The sequence below is a fragment of the Fukomys damarensis genome, unplaced genomic scaffold (genome assembly GCF_012274545.1).
Source record: "Fukomys damarensis isolate Sample0158 unplaced genomic scaffold, DMR_v1.0_HiC HiC_scaffold_37, whole genome shotgun sequence".
Taxonomy (NCBI): Eukaryota; Metazoa; Chordata; class Mammalia; order Rodentia; family Bathyergidae; genus Fukomys; species Fukomys damarensis.
This window is the reverse complement of record NW_022900949.1, coordinates 3,259,660-3,276,023: the sequence shown is the minus strand read 5'-3', so window position 1 is coordinate 3,276,023 and position 16,364 is coordinate 3,259,660. Positions and strand designations below refer to the sequence as shown.

Below are 16,364 nucleotides of genomic sequence, written 5' to 3'. Positions count from 1 at the left end.
AAAAAAAAAAAAAAAAAAAAAAAAAAAGTTTTTTTAATTAAAAATAAGGGCTGCAAAGTGCTTTTGGTTCAAGCCCCAGTTCTGGGGGGGCAGAAATACCTTCCCATATGAAAAATGATTTTTTTTTTTTTTGCAGGTTTTTTGTTTTGTTTTCCTGAGACGGTCTTACTGTGTGGTTCATCCTCACTTTGAAACCACTGTTAGTCCAGGCTGGCCTTGGACTCACGGCAATCCTCTTGCCTCAGCCTCCTGAATGAAGACCTAGAGCCAGGTGCACATTTGACCCTGAAATTTCTGTCCAAGGCTATTGCCCTTTAGTTATACCCCAGCTTTTTAAATATTTTTAATATCAAGGCAGGCTCTTGCTGAATTGCCCTCGAACTTGGAATCTTCAGCCTCCTTAATAGCTGGGATTATATTCCTAGGCCAGTGCAACTGGCTAAAGCTCATTTTTTAAAGTCACTTTTCCAGAGTGGGGTGTGGAGGCTGAGGCAGGAGGATTGCCTCAAGTTCGAGGCCAGCCATGAGTTCAAGGTCAGCCTGGACTACGTAGTGAAACCCTGTCTCAAACCCTCTCCCCAAAGAAAACGAGACACGAAGATCAATGGAACACTATTGAAGATGCAGAAGAAGAAAAAAAAAAAATACCAAGGACATTTTAACTCTTGATCTTTGCCAAAATCATACACTAGAGGAAAGACTGACGTTTTAATAAGTGATGGTGGGGAAACTGGCTACCCAAAGACTTTACCATGTACTAACATAAAATCAAAATGGGCTAAGAACTAAATGCTAAAACGGAAACACTTAACCTACTGAAAGGTAAAACTCTTGAGGTCATAGGTATAGGAAAGGACTTTAAACTGAACCCCAGTTGCACAGGTAATAGTACCAAAAATCAACAAATAGGGTCATATCAAATTAAAAAGCTTCCACACAGCAAAAGAAAAACCAGCAGTGAAGAGACAGCCTACAGAATGGGCAAAAATGTTTGCCAGTGATTCCTCAGACAATATAAAGAACTCAAAAGAGTTATACCCCCTCAATAAAAGATCTAGTCAAAAAATGGCCTGTGTGGTGGCGCACGCCTGTCATCCCAGCACTCGGGAGGCTGAGGCAGGAGGATCGCTGTGAGTTTGAGACCAGCCTGGGCTACATAGTGAGTTCCAGGTCAGTCTCAACTACATAGTGAGACCCTGTCTGAAACCCCCCCAGAAAAATAAAAAAGTAAAATAAAATGGGCAAGTGAAATGAACAGACACTTATCGGAAGTACCAATGGCCAATAAATACATGAAGAAATGCTCACTACTCTGTCATAAAGAAGGATGAACGAGTTCTTTGGAAGAAAATGGATACACCTTGAAACCATTTTTTTTTGGGGGGGTACTGGGGATCGAACTTGAGCCCTTGCGCTCGCAAGGCAGGCACCGGAACCAGATATGCATGTAATTTGGTATGTCTGTGCTTTTTTTTTTTTGGTCCTGGGGATTGAACTTGGGACATAGTGCTTGTGAGGCAGCAACAGAACCACTGAGCTAAATCCCTGGCCTATGAAACCATAATGTTAGGTGAAGTAAAATGGACACACAGGCTTAAATATCACATGGTTTCTCTTAAATGGAAAACAGTGTATAAATAACCACACCCCAGTACTGGGGATCAAACTCAAGACCTTGTGCTTGCTAGGCACGTGCGGCACCACTGAGCAACATCCCTGCCCCCCACAAAGTCTAAATAAAAAGTATGTGATAGTAAGTACAGAGAGATCTTCCACAAATGGGAAGAGGATTGGGAGATGGGGGGAGAGGAGGAAAGGGTGAGGAAAGGAATTAAGGTATTTGTGCACCAACTCCTCACAAGGAGTGTCATTATATACTCTATACACTAGTTTAAAGAAAATAAGCCAGGTGTGGTGGCGCAAGCCTGTGATTCCAGCACTCTGGGAGGCCGAGACAGGAGGATCTCCATGAGTTCAAGGCCAGCCTGAGTTACACAGTGAGACCCTGTCTCAAAAAAAACAAAATAAAAGGCCAGGGATTTGGCTCAGTGGTTCCACTTCCTGCCTCGAAAGCACGAGGGCCCGAGTTCAATCCCCCAGTACCCCCCAAAAAAAAGAAAGAAAGAAAATGGGGATTGAGGTAAAATGACCCCGTCTCAGAAGAAATCTTACAGTAGGACCAGTGGCCATCACTATGTGATATGTCAGTGTGCCATTATGTGGCATGTGACTCTGTACATAACCTCAGGCATACAGAGAAAGCCAGGCATGGTGGTCACACCTGTAATCCCAGCACTGATGGAGGCTGAGGCAGGAGGATCACGAATTGGAGCCCAGCTGAGGCAAGTGACTGAGACGGTTTCCAAAAAGAACACAGATGCAGTAAAATAATTATGGAGTGATGAAATGGGGCTGTTACCTTTGTTTTAATAGAATCCACTTGATAAGTTTTACACAATTAATTGTTAAATATCGGCTGTGTTTAACAACAGTTTAACTACTGCCTTGGAAACTCTTAAGACCGTGCCAGCTGGCTCCTGGGAGTGAGCCAAGTAAGCCGGCTCCAGAGTGCTTGATGGGAAGAACTCTCAACCTGCTGCCGTCCGGCCTCCCTTCACTCTTCTCCAAACCCCACAGCTCCGTCCTCTCCTCGCCCCACACCCCTGGGCCAGCCAGCGTCCCCACGGCCGCCCTCTCCCAGTCCCAAGACTCCGCCCCGTCTCCCCGCGGGCCCTGCTCCCTGCTGTGGTACCCCTGGTTTCAGTGACAACTAAGATGCTGTATTTCTAGGCAGGATGGTCTCAACACACCGGTACAGCCGAGGTGCTCAACTAGTGACTCCTTGTGTGTGTGGTAGCAGGAATCGAACTCAGGACCTTACACTTTCGAGGCAGGCACGGTGCCACTGAGCTAAATCCCCAGCCCTAGTCTAAGACTCTTTATCCCTTAGTACTGGGGATTGGAGCCAGGGCCTTTGCACTGAGTGAAATGCCTGGCTGTTTATTATTATTTAAAAACATTTTTTTTTTGAGACAGTGTCTCACTATGTATCCCAGGCCAACCTTGAACTCACAGTGCTCCTCCTGCTTTAGCCTCCCAAATGCTGGGATTACAAGTGTGTGCCACCCACACCTGACAATTTTCTTCTTCCTTTTTTTTTTGAGATACAATTTTGCTGAATTGCCCAGGCTGGACTTGAACTTCTGATCTTCCTGCTTCAGCCTCCCAGAGTGCTGGGATTACAGGTGAGCCTAGCCACTAATCTACCCTTACAGACCTCTCAGGAATGGGTGCCTTCTCCTTCTCCACTGTAGAAGTGGAGTTCCCGAGGGAAGGGCTTTTCCCATCCTGAAGTCACGAAATGAGCGTGTGTGTTCCTCAGGACCACGCTGTCTCTGTCTTTAAACTTATCGAGCCTCCGATCCCAACCCTGGGGAGGCTGAGGCAGGAGGAGCATCTCGAATTCAGGCCCAGCTTGGGGTACAAAGTGAGTTCAAGGCCAACCTGAACTACACGGTGGGACCCTGTCTCAGAATTGTAAATATGGAAGGGTGGAGGGGCGAAGGGAGGCTAGGGGAATGGGGAAAAAATAAAAACCAAGATATGTCATGTAAAGGTACAAGATACCAATGATGAATGTAACTGTACTGTATATCTAAAACGTACCAATAAAGACTGTTTGTAATAAATAAACCGGAAAAATATGAATTTTTATAATCAGAACAAAGATATCTTAACTTTGAATAGTTAAAAAAAAGAAAACCAGAAATAAAATTATACTGAAAAAGTACGAATGAGGGCTGGGGTCGCCGCTCAGTGGTAGACGGCTTGCCCGGTGAACCAGAGGCCGTGGATTCAATGCCCAGCACCACGGGGGCAGGTCAGTGACACAGCAACTGTGCCTGACCTAGAGAAAGGACTCCGCATCCGGCTCTTGGACGCACAGGAAATGTGTGTTTCCTCCAGGATGCTGCCGCCGTTTCCGCCCTGCGTCTTTCTGAAGGAGGAGTCTCCGGATGTGCATCGTAGGGTAAGGACGCAAAAGGCTTTCAGTAAGACAACGCCGAACACTCGGGATGATCAAGAATACGGCGAATGCTTAACAACTGTTTTAAATACTACTGTAAAAGACAGTGCCAAGAATGATGGGGGTGTGTTCAAAGCCACGGGAGTATTTTGAGTGGGGTTTATGACAATGTGTCTTTCTCTTTTTTTTTTTTTTTCCAGACAAGGTAGGTCTCACAATGTAGCCCAGGCTGGTCTCGAACTCGCAGTGATCCTCCTGCCTCAGCCTCCCCTCAGTGCTGGGACTTCAGGCACATCACCATGTCCGATGGCAACATCTTCTGCTGTAATAATTTTTAAAAAACACTCACTGTAGGAGGGAAAGGGAAGAAAAGAATCAAGATGTGCTATGCCGGCCGGGGATGGGGCTCAGTAGTACTGAGCCTGCCTGGTAAGCACAAGGTCCTGAGTTCGATCCCTGGTACCAGCCCCATACAAACGAAAAAAAAAACAAAAGATGTGCTATGTCCACGTACCACCTTCCCACGAGGAGGGTGCTCATTAGGTACTGCACAGTCACTGTATCTTTTGATCACCCGGTACGTTCCCTCCCCACTGCCCCTGCGCCTCCTCTCCTCCCCACCTGAAGAGCACAGCCCAGCCACTTGGCGGCGCCATCCTCCAAATGAAAACCAGCGGGACCCGTCGTGTCAGTTTACACTGACGCCACGGAAGGTGGCCCACAGCCAGCCTGTACTCAGCTTCCCCCTCCCTTTCAGGGCCAGAACCAACAGGGGTTTTCGCAAAGTGCTGCGCAAAAGCGGGGTCCTCCGCTCTTCCTTTTGGGGCAACTCGCTTGCCGGACGGTCTCTGTTGATCACTACCCGTCGTTATCAGGTGGATCACTCGCGTTCAGTCCACCGAAAAGTCAGGACGCAACTGAACCCGACCGTAAACTCGGTGGATCCTAGTGGCCGCAGTTCGCTTCAGCTACGGGATACTGCACGATTCCTAGGGCAATAACCCTCCATACAGAATCCAAGTCCTGCCAGGCCCAGCCCTTTCGTAGTCTCGTCCAATCACAGGTCGGAGCCTCACTGCAGTGCCCGCCCCCAAGATGATCTTCAATCAGAAGCTCCGCTCTTCCAAAACTCTGCCCTATCCGAAGCCAAGCTGTCTAGTCCCTCCCCGCTCCCATTAGGCCCCGCCTCTATCCCCCGGGCCTAGAGTTAAACTGTGCCCAGTCAGAGGCCTCTCCCTCTCCTGAGCCCCGCCCCTCCGGGCCTGCTTTTCACAGGGACGCAGAGCGGCAGATGACGCCATCAGGCCGCGCCCCGAGGAGGTCACAGGCGTCCTCCAACATGGCGGCGGCGGCTTTGCGCGGCGGCTGGTGCCGCTGTCCGCGGGTGAGTTGTCGTGCGGGGCTGGCAGTGGATGTTTCGGTGGCTATGGGTGCCTAACCTCCAAGGTCTCGTCATTGTCCTAGGCCCTTGGCTTCCGTGGCCCTTTGCGTGGTCTCCGCGGGAGGCGTGGGGTTGGGGCACTGGGTCAGCGGGGCCGTGGCAGGGAGCACGTAGCGAGGCCTGAGGGCGGGGGACCGGGTACCTCTCGCCTACCGATCAGACTGCACGCTCCCGGGGGAGTGCAGCGTTGCTGGCCAGCCGTGCCCCGTGGAGGAAAAGCCCGTGACAGTCACAGCTCGCGTCAGCATCCTGTGTCCACCGCGGAAGTCGTAGACTGCACCGCCTCCCCTTGCATCGCCCAGCGTGAAAGGGCGAGGGACTCAAGAGCTGGAGCTCTCGGTGCCGCAGGGTGGCCAGGTCAGGCTGTGTGATGACACGCGGCGGAAAGTTTGACCCCGTTTCGTCAGATTAGGAAACGGGGGTCTCAGAAACTGCACACAGCCCCAGAGCTAGTGGGCGGTTGAACTGGTCCAAAGCCCAGGTAAGTCTTGACTTCAGAACCAAACTTAAGAGGAAAGAAGGTAGCTGAATGTTGGGAGGTAGATGTCTTTGAATTAGAACCGATATTTCTTTTTCTTGGTCTGTTTGTACCTGCACTCTCAAGATTTACCCTTGAGGAAAAACAGTTGACAGCGCTACCTGTGTAAGTGTAGAGTGTTGCTTGTGGTTCCCTGAGCTAGGTGGGCAGCAGGGAAAGGGGGAAGCCTCCCCGCCTCCCCATGGAAGATGATTCTCTTAGGCCATTTGACTTCAGTGCACCAGACTCTGTACAGAGTGGAACAGCATCAGCCTACAGCTGTAAGTTCATTTGGTGGGAGAAGAAAGTGCCTTGGACATGGGGTTGGCCGAGTCTTCGCCCAGAAGGACTCCCCTGAACTCTTCCACATGCAGCCCAGCCCTTGACCAGAACATTGCAAGTGTGTTCCAGGGTTGTCAACAGTTTGCTTCTGAAAACCCCGATTTTGTACCTTTGGGAATGTGGTAGAAGTGGGATAGGCTGGGACAGAGGACTGCTCCCCGCCATCGTGGTGGCCCAACAAAGCAGCTTTGAAGGGACTAAGTTGCACTGCTATTTTTAGCCTTCCTCCCCAACAGGTGGGCATTTCTTGGGAGCCCCACCCCATTTTCCAATGCAAGAATAGGCCCCAGAGATGCAGATGAGGCGTTTCTTTTTGTACCAGATTCTTTCACTGACATCTCAGACTTTGGGAAGATGGCAGATTGGCTGGCACCCAGCAGGCATGTGATCAACCTCAGCAAATGACTTGCAAGCGGTCCTTGTGTTTTCGTGTCCTGCTTACTTCCCAGTGCCCCTCTTGTTTGAATGGATCTTTTCCTCTTCTCTCCACCCAGCGGTGCCTTGGGAGTGGAGTCCAATTACTTTCCAGCCACAGCCTACCCCATGGCTCAGCCTATCAGATACGCCGGCCAGGTGGAGAGCTACTATTGGTGAGTGGCCCAGCAGGCCAGCAAGCAGACAGAAAGGAGGAATTGAGAAGTCGGACTTGGTGGGCAGAGGAGGGGCTGAGCCATGGAGCTCATTCAGAGAGGGACATATTGCAGCAGCCCATGTCCTCTTCCCCAGCACCCTTGCAGGCAGCTGATCACCTCCCCATCCTGTCCTGGGGCCCTCGTGGGTGTGGAGCAGGCCCTGGGATTCTTTCTCTTGATTGTCCACTCCTGGAACCCATAGTTTTGCAGCCCCAGAGGGTGTGGCAGGACTGGTACAAGGTGACAGAATTCTTGAAGGTCTTAGAACCTGGTCTTTCCTGGAGAAAGGCTGGCCAGGATGGTCGGAGTGGGGATGGCCACACCTTGTGAGGAGTGGCAGCCTGGTGCTGTTGTCCTTTATGGCTTGACATGGCCAGGGACGTGGTTACCCCAGGTAAAGAATCACAAGTGGCTACTTTTGAGTGACTTGATTCTCTTAGTTATTCTTTAAGCTGTCCCCCGACCTGCCCTTCCCTTCCCTTCCCTCCCCTCCACTCCACTCCCCTCCTTTTTCTTTTCTTTTCTTTTTTTTAAAAATTTATTTTTGACACAGGGTTGCACCAAGTAGCTCAGGCTGGTCTTGAATTCACTATACAGCCCAGGCTGGCCTCAGACTCATGGAGGTCCTCCTGTCTCAGCCTCCCAAGTACTGGGATTATAGGCAGGTGCCACCACACTTGCTTATATCTCTTCTTCAGTTCACTGCTCTCAACCTCTCACATGATGAAACAAGAATTTCAGTTTAGTTCAGTCTGGTTCTGAGTCTTTTTCCTTAGGTGTATATATTATTGTGAGTTAATACATAATTGTACATATTTGTAGGTACAGTGTGACATTTCACTACACATATCTGATGTGCAGTGATAGATCTGAGTAATTGGCATATCTTTCACCTCAGACATGGATCATTTCTTTGTGTTAGATACATTCAAAATCTCAGTTATTTGGTTGTGTTTTTCTTTTTGTTTTTTTGTACCTGGGATCAAACTCAGGACCTTGTGCTTGTGAAGTAAGTGGCAGAACTACTCAGCTAAATCCCTGGCCTTGGTTGGTTTTTTGAGACAGGGTCTCACTATGTAGTTCAGGTTGTTCTTGAATTCGCCTCAACCTCCCAAGTGCTGGGATTATAGGCATTTTAGAACAGTTTTAGGTTTACAGAAAAATTGGACAGGAAGTTCCTCTCTATATTCTGTCCTGGTCTGGACTCAAGTTCTGTTTGTGGAGGACCTTTCACCTTTCAGATGAGCCAGAACTGGTCCAGTGTTGCCAGCAGAATCTCTGGTTAACTCAGGGTCTCTTGCCTCTTGGTGCTGTCATTCTGTGGGTTCTGACACATGAGTGAGACCGTGTCCACCTTTACAGGTCCATGCAGAGCACTGCCACTGATTTGTCCTCCCTTCCCAACCCCTGACAAACACTCACCTTCTTACCGTCTCCCTTGTTTTGCCTTTTCCAAAATGTTCTGTAGTTAGAATCATCCAACATGTGTCCTTTTCTGACTGGTTTCTTTAGGTAGTTATAGGCATTTAAAGTTCCTCCATGGCTTCCAAGTCCTTTTCTCTTCATTGCTAAGTAATATTTTCTGTCACCACAATATAAGTTATCCCTTGGTTCCAGGACCCCCTCCTCATACCCAAATATCTTATATATGATAATGTCTTTTTTTTCTTTTCTTCTGGGGATTGAAATCAGGACCTTGAGAGGCAGGTGGCAACACCACTGAGCCAAATCCCTGGCCCTGATAATGTCATCTTAACCAGGCATGGTGGCATACACCTGTAGGCCTAGCACTCAGGAGGCTGAGGCAGGAGAATAACCACGCGTTCAAGGCTAGCCTGGACTACATAGCAAGACCTTGTCTCAAAAGATGAAACCAAACACAGCAAATAATAAAAAACAAAACAACACAATAATGTAGTCCTTAACAAGGAAAAATCCTGTATATGCTTAGTATGAACAATTTTTTCGTTTGTTTTTGAGACAAGTTCTCCCATTGTGGGCCATGCTGGCCTCAAACTTTCGGCAGTCCTGCCTCAGCCTCCTGAGTGCTGGGATTATAGGCGTGCACCACCACCCGCAGCAGTACAGTGTTTCCACTCATATTTTCAGCCTGTGCTTGGTCGAATCCCAGGCCATGGAACCTGAGGCTAGAGCGGGCTGACTGTAGCCAGGTGTTGGGGCCCACACCTGTAATCTCAGCTCTGTGGGGGCTTAGTCAGAAGGAACGCAATTTGGAGTGAGCACAATCTGGGCAACTTAGTGAGACCCTGTCCCAAAAGGTCGTGGGTTCAGTTCCCAGTGTCGAAAAGAAAAGGCTGACTGTACAGTGTATCGGTGGTGCATCTTTATTTCATCCTCTGTTGCTATAGTAAATGAATTAGCCGTTCACTGCTGCCTGTGTCAGCAGCAGAGCTGGAATTTAGAATTCCCGACACCCCATCCACCCATCTGTGCAGCTGGGCGTTTCCCTCCACGTCCTTCTCTCACTTCTCTAAGTTTTTCTTTCATGTCCTTTCTAGTCCAAATCCTATTCTTCTGGACACAGAAAAGGCTTTCTGTCTGGCTTGCTGGACAACATCAAACAAGAATTAGCCAAAAACAAAGAGATGAAAGAGAGTATAAAAAAATTCCGAGACGAGGCCAAGAAGCTGGAAGAGTCGGACGCACTCCAGGAAGCCCGCAGGAAATACGTGAGTCCGCCCACCACGCCTCCTTCCCCCTCACACGCGGGTCCTGGCAGGGCCTCCCCGGCCTGGGCAGCCAGAGGGTGTGGCAGGGCTGGGGCTGCGGTTGCGGCTGCGTGTGAGGGGGCCCAGAGATGGTTGCTCTGAGCCTCCGACCCACCGGGGCCGTGTCTGCACTGGAGAACTCCGGCTCAGAGCTGCAGACGCCTGCTCCTGAGAGCTCCCTGCTGCGGCTCTGGAAACTGGGTTACGGGGCCAGTGTTACTCATCACTGCCACGGTCTCCTCTTGGACAGCTGCCAGGCGCCAGCCTCTGGACCGAGCTCGGCAGTGTTCTGTGTACACCATGTCCTGTGTGAACCGAGACACCTTCACTTCCCGAGTGGCTGCTGGGCACCATGTAGGGCCCTAGGCAAGGCCTTTTCCTTATGCCTGTCAGGCCAGCATACTGAAGGCTGAGGCAGGAGGATCGTCACAGATTTGAGGCCAACCTGGGCTATTTGCAAATGAAAAAAAGATGAAACTGCAGTGGCCAGAGGCTGGGTGGGAGGCAGAGCGAGTGAGGTAGCCAGGCATGCGCTGAGGTAACGTGGCTGAGGACCACCTTTTGCCACCCAGAGAAAGACCCCAAGCATAGCTTCTCGGCCTTTGGCTAAGATCAAGAGTAGGGAGACCGCGAGCTGGGGCTCCAATGCTTGGGAGCTGGCGCCAGGCAGCTGAGCTGTGGCTTCCGGGAAGGGGGACAGCTGCCGAGACCCAGAGGATCCTGCAGTGGGCAATGGCAGAGGAGCTCCGCTGGTCTGAGCTGCCGAGGAGATGCTTTGCCTCCTGGCATCTTGGGTTCCAAGTCTCCGGCTGTGTCTGAGCAGAGGAAATGACGCTCTTCACTTTAGAAAACCATCGAGTCGGAGACCGTGCGCACCAGTGAGGCAATCAGGAGGAAGCTGGGGGAGCTGACGGGGACGGTGAAGGAGGTAATGGGTTTCTGGGCTGGGGTCCCCGTCCCCCTGGGTGGCAGAGACATTGGCTCCGGGGATGGACGGACAGTAAGGCCTGGGGCAGCACCAGGAGTTGAGAAGCAAGGGGCCCGGAGGTCAGACCACAGCCATTCGCAGGAAGTGACCGCCGAAGTCCGTACCGTGGGACAGGAGGGAAGGAGAGGGTGAACTGAACTGGGGCAGGGGTCAGCTCAGTGGGGAGCGCTTGTCCAGCCTGGGTGAGGGCTTGCTTTCCATCCCCGGGCCACCTAAAGCATGAGAGAAGGGAAGTAGGAGGTGTGGGGCTTTCAGAGAAGGGGTAGAGACGCCAGGCGACTGAGGCAGGAGGGTCACCACAAGTTTAAGGCCAGCCCGAACTACACAGCAAAACTCTGTCTCCAAAACCCAAAGTGGGGCAGGCCTGGCCTTGGGCGTCCCCACTCCATTCTCACTTGGCAGCGCTGTACCCATGATAGCCCTGTCGCCGGACAGTTCGAGGTCCCCTCCTGGCCATTTCTGGCCTGCGGTTTCAGCCCCCCAGAAGTCAAATGCAGTGTCCTGGGGTGTGCCCTGTGGCCTCCAGAGTGCTGTGCAAGCGCCACCCCCTTGTGTCTCAGTAGAGCCTCGACGGAGTCAGCAAGACCGACTTCGGCCGGAAGATCAAGGAGGGGGTGGAGGAGGCTGCCAAGACAGCCAAGCAGTCGGCTGAATCCGTGTCCAAGGGTGGGGAGAGGCTGGGCAGGACTGCGGCGTTCAAAGCCATCTCCCAGGTGGGTGACGGGCTGGGCGACGCAGCCGCGGGCTTGGAGGTTGGTGGGCCGGTGCAAGCGGGCACCGTGGCTGCTGTCCCGGCAGGGTGTGGAGTCCGTAAGGAAGGAGATCGACGAGAGCGTGCTGGGGCAGTCGGGGCCCTACCGCAGGCCTGAGCGGCTCAGGAAAAGGACGGAGTTCGAGGGAGAGAAGTTCAAAGAGGAGAAAGTGTTCGAGCCCAACGAGTAGGCCCCACTGGCCCTCACCGCCCTGGGACGGGAGGGCAACGGGCCGGGGCTGTGCCTCATGCCCGCCGCCCACCGTCTTCCCAGGGAGGCCCTGGGGGTCGTATTGCACAAGGACTCCAAGTGGTACCAGCAGTGGAAGGACTTCAGGGACAGCAACGTAGTGTTCAGCCGTGAGTGTGGCCGCCCCACCGAGTCTCAGCAGGCGGGGCCCGGGTCTGGGACAGACAGGGCCCGGGTCTATGGAAGAGGAACAGGGGCAGGAAGAGCGAGGCACCTCTTGAGGACCCTGGAGCCAGGAGGCACATCAGCTCGAGGAGGCCCTGCGGCGGGCAGGTGCTATCAGGGTGGCCTCGGGCCACGCACCTGTCCCTTGTCCCAGAGGACCACTAGAGGCCTGTGTTGCCTTTTTGGCGGGAGCAGCAGTCAGCAGGGGTGGCCACGTGGCCACGGCCAGGGTGTCTGTGGCCTGGGCAGGTCCCCGAGTGCAGATGAAGCAGCTCGGGTCCTGTCAAGGGTCTCTTGGGCCACGTGTGCCGGGCGTCCTCTGGGAGGGACCCTTCTTCCAGTGCCCGCACCCAAACCTCGCAGGCTTCTTTGAGATGAAGATGAAGTATGATGAGAGTGACAATGTGCTCATCCGGGCCTCCCGGGCCCTGACGGACAAGGTCACCAACGTGCTGGGTGAGCGTGCTGCCCCAGGCCTGCCCTGTGCCCCACCGCGGCCCAGTGAGGGAACTGGGCCTGGACCCACTGGGCCTTCCTCTTCCTCCGCAGGGGGCCTGTTCTCCAAGACGGAAATGTCCGAGGTGCTCACCGAGATCCTGCGCGTGGACCCAGCCTTCGACAAGGACCGGTTTCTGAAGCAGTGCGAGAGTGACATCATCCCCAACGTCCTAGAGGTGCCCCCGATCCCTCACCCTCACTCCACCCAGGCAGCAGCTCCTGGGTGCAGGTCCAGAGGGCCCCAGGGGAGCTGGGGGTTTGTCTGCTCCGGTGGTGATTATTCCAGAGCAGATTCTCGTCCTCCTCGAGCTCAGGCAGTCATGGCTGCCTCCCCTCACCCGAAAAGGGCCCTGTGCCCTGTGTCCTTGCGCTCATGCTCCGTTCCTGCCTGCTGCGCCAGGCCCTGGTGCTGCCCCTGCGCTGCTGATGCCTTCCTAGGGTTGAGGTGCAGCGCTCTGACATGGGGCGCCCGGGCCACAGCCAAGGGGGTTTTCTTGGCACCGTCTCTGGCAACCTCAGAATCCATAGTCCAGGACCCTGGCCCCACTGTGGCTTATGAGCAAGGAGGGGGTCTTGCTCACCCACCCCAGGCTCCTCCTGCAGTCTGCCTTCTGCATGCCCTCACCCTCACATCCCGCACCCTGGGAGCCAGAGCTGGGCACCATGGTACAGATCACAGGGGTCTCAGTGCCAGGCTCTTGACCCCCATGGGCACCCCGTGGTCCCCCGTCTTCCCTGTGCCAGCACCCATAGGCCAGAGCCCCACATACTCAGCTGGGCCCTCCAGGTGCAGGGCCTTGGGAGAGCTGCGCCTTCTCCAGCTGCTGCTGCCTCAGGAGCCCACTTACCTTCTCGCACTTATTTTTTTCCTTTCCCTTTTTAGGCTATGATTTCTGGAGAGCTCGACATTCTCAAAGATTGGTGCTATGAAGCTGTGAGTACTGTTTTTGTCTTCTCTTTTTCCGCCAAAAAAAAAGTAAAATCCCAGAAGGGCTGGGGGTGGACTTCACTGGCACGGTGTGGCTGGCTTCCATCTCCGGCACCGGAAGAAGTCCTGGGTGCCAGGGGTACGACTGCAGTGGTATCATATTGTCTGCTCTGACTTCCTCCCGCAGAGCTGGCAGCCCCGCATCCCTGTCCCAGCCGGGGGCACATCTGCGCCTGTGGGTGCACACTGGGCCCCAGTTAGAAATCCCTCACCTGTGATCCCAGCTACTCCACAGGCTGAGGGAGGAGGGAGGATCGCCAGTTCAAGGCCAACTGAGTGACTTAGAGACTTTGTCTCAAAAGTAAAAGGGGCTGGGGGGTGCAGCTCAGTGCTAGAGTATGACCCTAGGGTGCATGGGGCCTGGGGTTGCATCCCCAGTACTGCAGAAAATTAAAAAGACCCCTCCCTCCCCTGTGTGGGGCCTGGGGAACAGCCCAGTGTCCCAGAGCTGCTGGTTTCCCTGGGCTTCCTCCCCAACCCTTTGGTTAAGGAGCTTCACAGGGAGAGGACTCGAGCACCCTGGAAGATGTGGTTTCTGGTGACCCCTCTGCTCCAGTGCAGCCTGGGGGCCCGGGGCCAGTGAGAGGGGAAAGGGTCAGCGTGTAACTGTGGGTGCTGACCCGGCGCCCTCAGTTCTGGGGTCTGAGGGTGATCTCCCCATGTCCTGGGCCAGCGGGAGCTGCAGAAGAGCACACAGGTGCTGACCCGCCTCACAGTCCTGCCCTGGCGGACCCGGCTGCGGCCGTCTGCCCTGGGCCGCCCCTGGCCACCCCCGCCCTCCCTGCCCCTCCCAGGGCTGCTGCTTCCAGGTTTTGGTTGTTTTTCTTTCCCCAGCTTCTGTGTATGAAACAGTCCCAGTTCTTTTTTGGCTCATTCACTTGTGCTTGCGGTTCACAAACAATTTTAAAAGCAGAGAAGATTCTGTCAGATTTTCTTTTTAAATGCTCCACTGCACTGTCACTAATCCAGCAGGCATTTATGAGTTGCACAGCTTTTCTTTTTCTTTCCTGTTTTTTTTTTTTTTTTTTTTTTGGTGTGTGTGATCATTAAGCCATGGCTGATCATCTTTGTCAGAGAGCTGCTGGTGTCCCTACAAATGCAGCTGAAGTTCTAGCTGCTTCCACTAAAGTGTTTTTGAACTTTAACAGTGCCTATAATTCCAGCACTCTGCTGAGGCAGAAAAATTGCAAGTTCGACCTCAGCAACTTAGCAAGACCCTATCTTAAAATGTAAAAATTTTAAAAAGGCTAGGGATGTAGCTCGGTGGGAAGGCCTTGGGTTAATACCCTGTATTGGGTGGGTGGTGAGCTGAGCACAGTGGCATCTGCCTACCATCCCAGGTTCTTGGAAGGCTGAGGCAGGAGGATCACAAATGTGAGACCCTGTCTCTAACAAATTGGAAGGGGCCAGGGAGATGGCTCAGTGTGGTAAACCGTAAAGGAAAACAACAAGCAGGATTGGCTCTGGGTTTTATTCCTGGTGGGTAAGTGATTTCCACAAAAAGTAGCTGTCTTGGGAAAGAGTCTCCCATCCTGTGTGCCTGGCAAGTCCGGGGAAGCCGGGACTAAAGCCAGGTGGGGCTGCACCTAGCCTGCGCCTGGGCACAGGGCAGAGTGGTGGAGCTCGTTTCTTGGGGCTGGTCTGAGAGCCTGGGTCAGGACAGACCCTAGAAAAGGCATTGGATTCTGGGCCACAGTTCCTGGGAGGTGAACATGGGACTGTAAGGGTCAGCCAGGGCCCCCCGTGTCCCGCTTGGCGGCCAGCTCTACTTGGCCGGCATCCTGCTCTCTCCGTAATGAGAAGCTCGTGTGTGACTCAGGCCAGCAGCCGGGTGACACCTTCCCTCCGCTTGGCCTGGTTCTCTCGGTGCCACACAGCCATGAGGGTGGTGGGTGCCGGCCCTGCGCGGAGCTGAGTGTGGCCTGTGCTGTCGGCCTCTCCTTGCAGACCTACAGCCAGCTGGCCCACCCGATCCAGCAGGCCAAGGCCTTAGGCCTCCAGTTCCACTCCCGCATCCTTGACATTGACAACATTGATGTGAGTGTCCGAGGGGCCCCAGTGGGCGGGGGTGGCCTTGCCTGAGGTGAGAAGCTGCCTTGGCGGGCTTGGCGGGCAGGCATGCAGATGAGCCCCGGGCCCCTGGGCAGGAGGAGGCAGGCTCTGTAACCAGGCTTGGTGGCTGGCTCTATAGAGTGCCTGGGCCCCGTCCCCTCTACCTCGTTCGTGCCTCCCAGTTAAGGGCCTGGCACCGGCCCCAGCAGGAACGGGTGCCCTGGCTGCCCTGCCCATGTGGTCCCGGGAGTGTGGGTTTTCCACCTCCAGGGCTGCAGGCAGGGCGGACCTGCCATTACACCCTCTCCTGCTCTCCTGCAGCTGGCCATGGGCAAGATGATGGAGCAGGGGCCGGTGCTGATCATCACCTTTCAGGCCCAGCTGGTGATGGTGATCCGGAACCCCAAGGGCGAGGTGGTTGAGGGCGACCCGGTGAGTTGGTGGGGGGGTGCCCGCTCAGAGCCAGCTGGTTCTGGGGCCTTCTGGGGATGCGGATTCCTGCCACCCTGAGTGGTGACTGGGGGACACTGCCTAGCCCGGGGCCCCTCAGTCCCTCCCAGAGCTCCTGTGTCCGCCCGCCCCTGCATCCCAGCTGGGTGCAAGCCTCTATTCCCAGCTCTTAGGCTGAGGCAGGAGGATCGAAAGTGCAAGCCTTTCCCGGCAATTTAGACCCCGTCTCAGAAACCCTAAGTGAATGCCCCTCCTCGGCGTGGGAAGGTCATCTCAGTCCCCGCCCGCCGACTGCAGGACAAGGTGCTGCGCATGCTGTACGTGTGGGCGCTGTGCCGTGACCAGGACGAGCTCAACCCCTACGCAGCCTGGCGCCTCCTGGACATCTCCGCCTCCAGCACGGAGCAGATCCTGTAAGGCGGTGGCGACGCCTGGAGCCCGGGGCCCAGGGCTCCACCCGCGGCAACTCTAGACCTCGGGACCAGACTGTCCTGCCCGAGCTCTGCCTGGACAGGGAAGGGGCCGGGCTGCCGA

General features: G+C 54.0%; 1 protein-coding gene across 1 annotated transcript; it reads left to right on the top strand.

Moving 5' to 3' along the window:
- The first annotated feature begins 5,314 nt into the window (after positions 1 to 5,314).
- Positions 5,315 to 16,358, top strand: Timm44 (translocase of inner mitochondrial membrane 44). Its single transcript, XM_010605636.1, has 13 exons — positions 5,315 to 5,411; positions 6,822 to 6,917; positions 9,479 to 9,649; positions 10,536 to 10,616; positions 11,240 to 11,389; positions 11,475 to 11,614; positions 11,702 to 11,787; positions 12,206 to 12,298; positions 12,392 to 12,516; positions 13,224 to 13,274; positions 15,276 to 15,365; positions 15,702 to 15,812; positions 16,128 to 16,358. Exons 1-13 carry the CDS (start codon positions 5,319 to 5,321, stop codon positions 16,245 to 16,247), a joined length of 1,407 nt encoding a protein of 468 aa, XP_010603938.1. The 5' UTR covers positions 5,315 to 5,318; the 3' UTR covers positions 16,248 to 16,358.
- Positions 16,359 to 16,364: the final 6 nt, after the last annotated feature.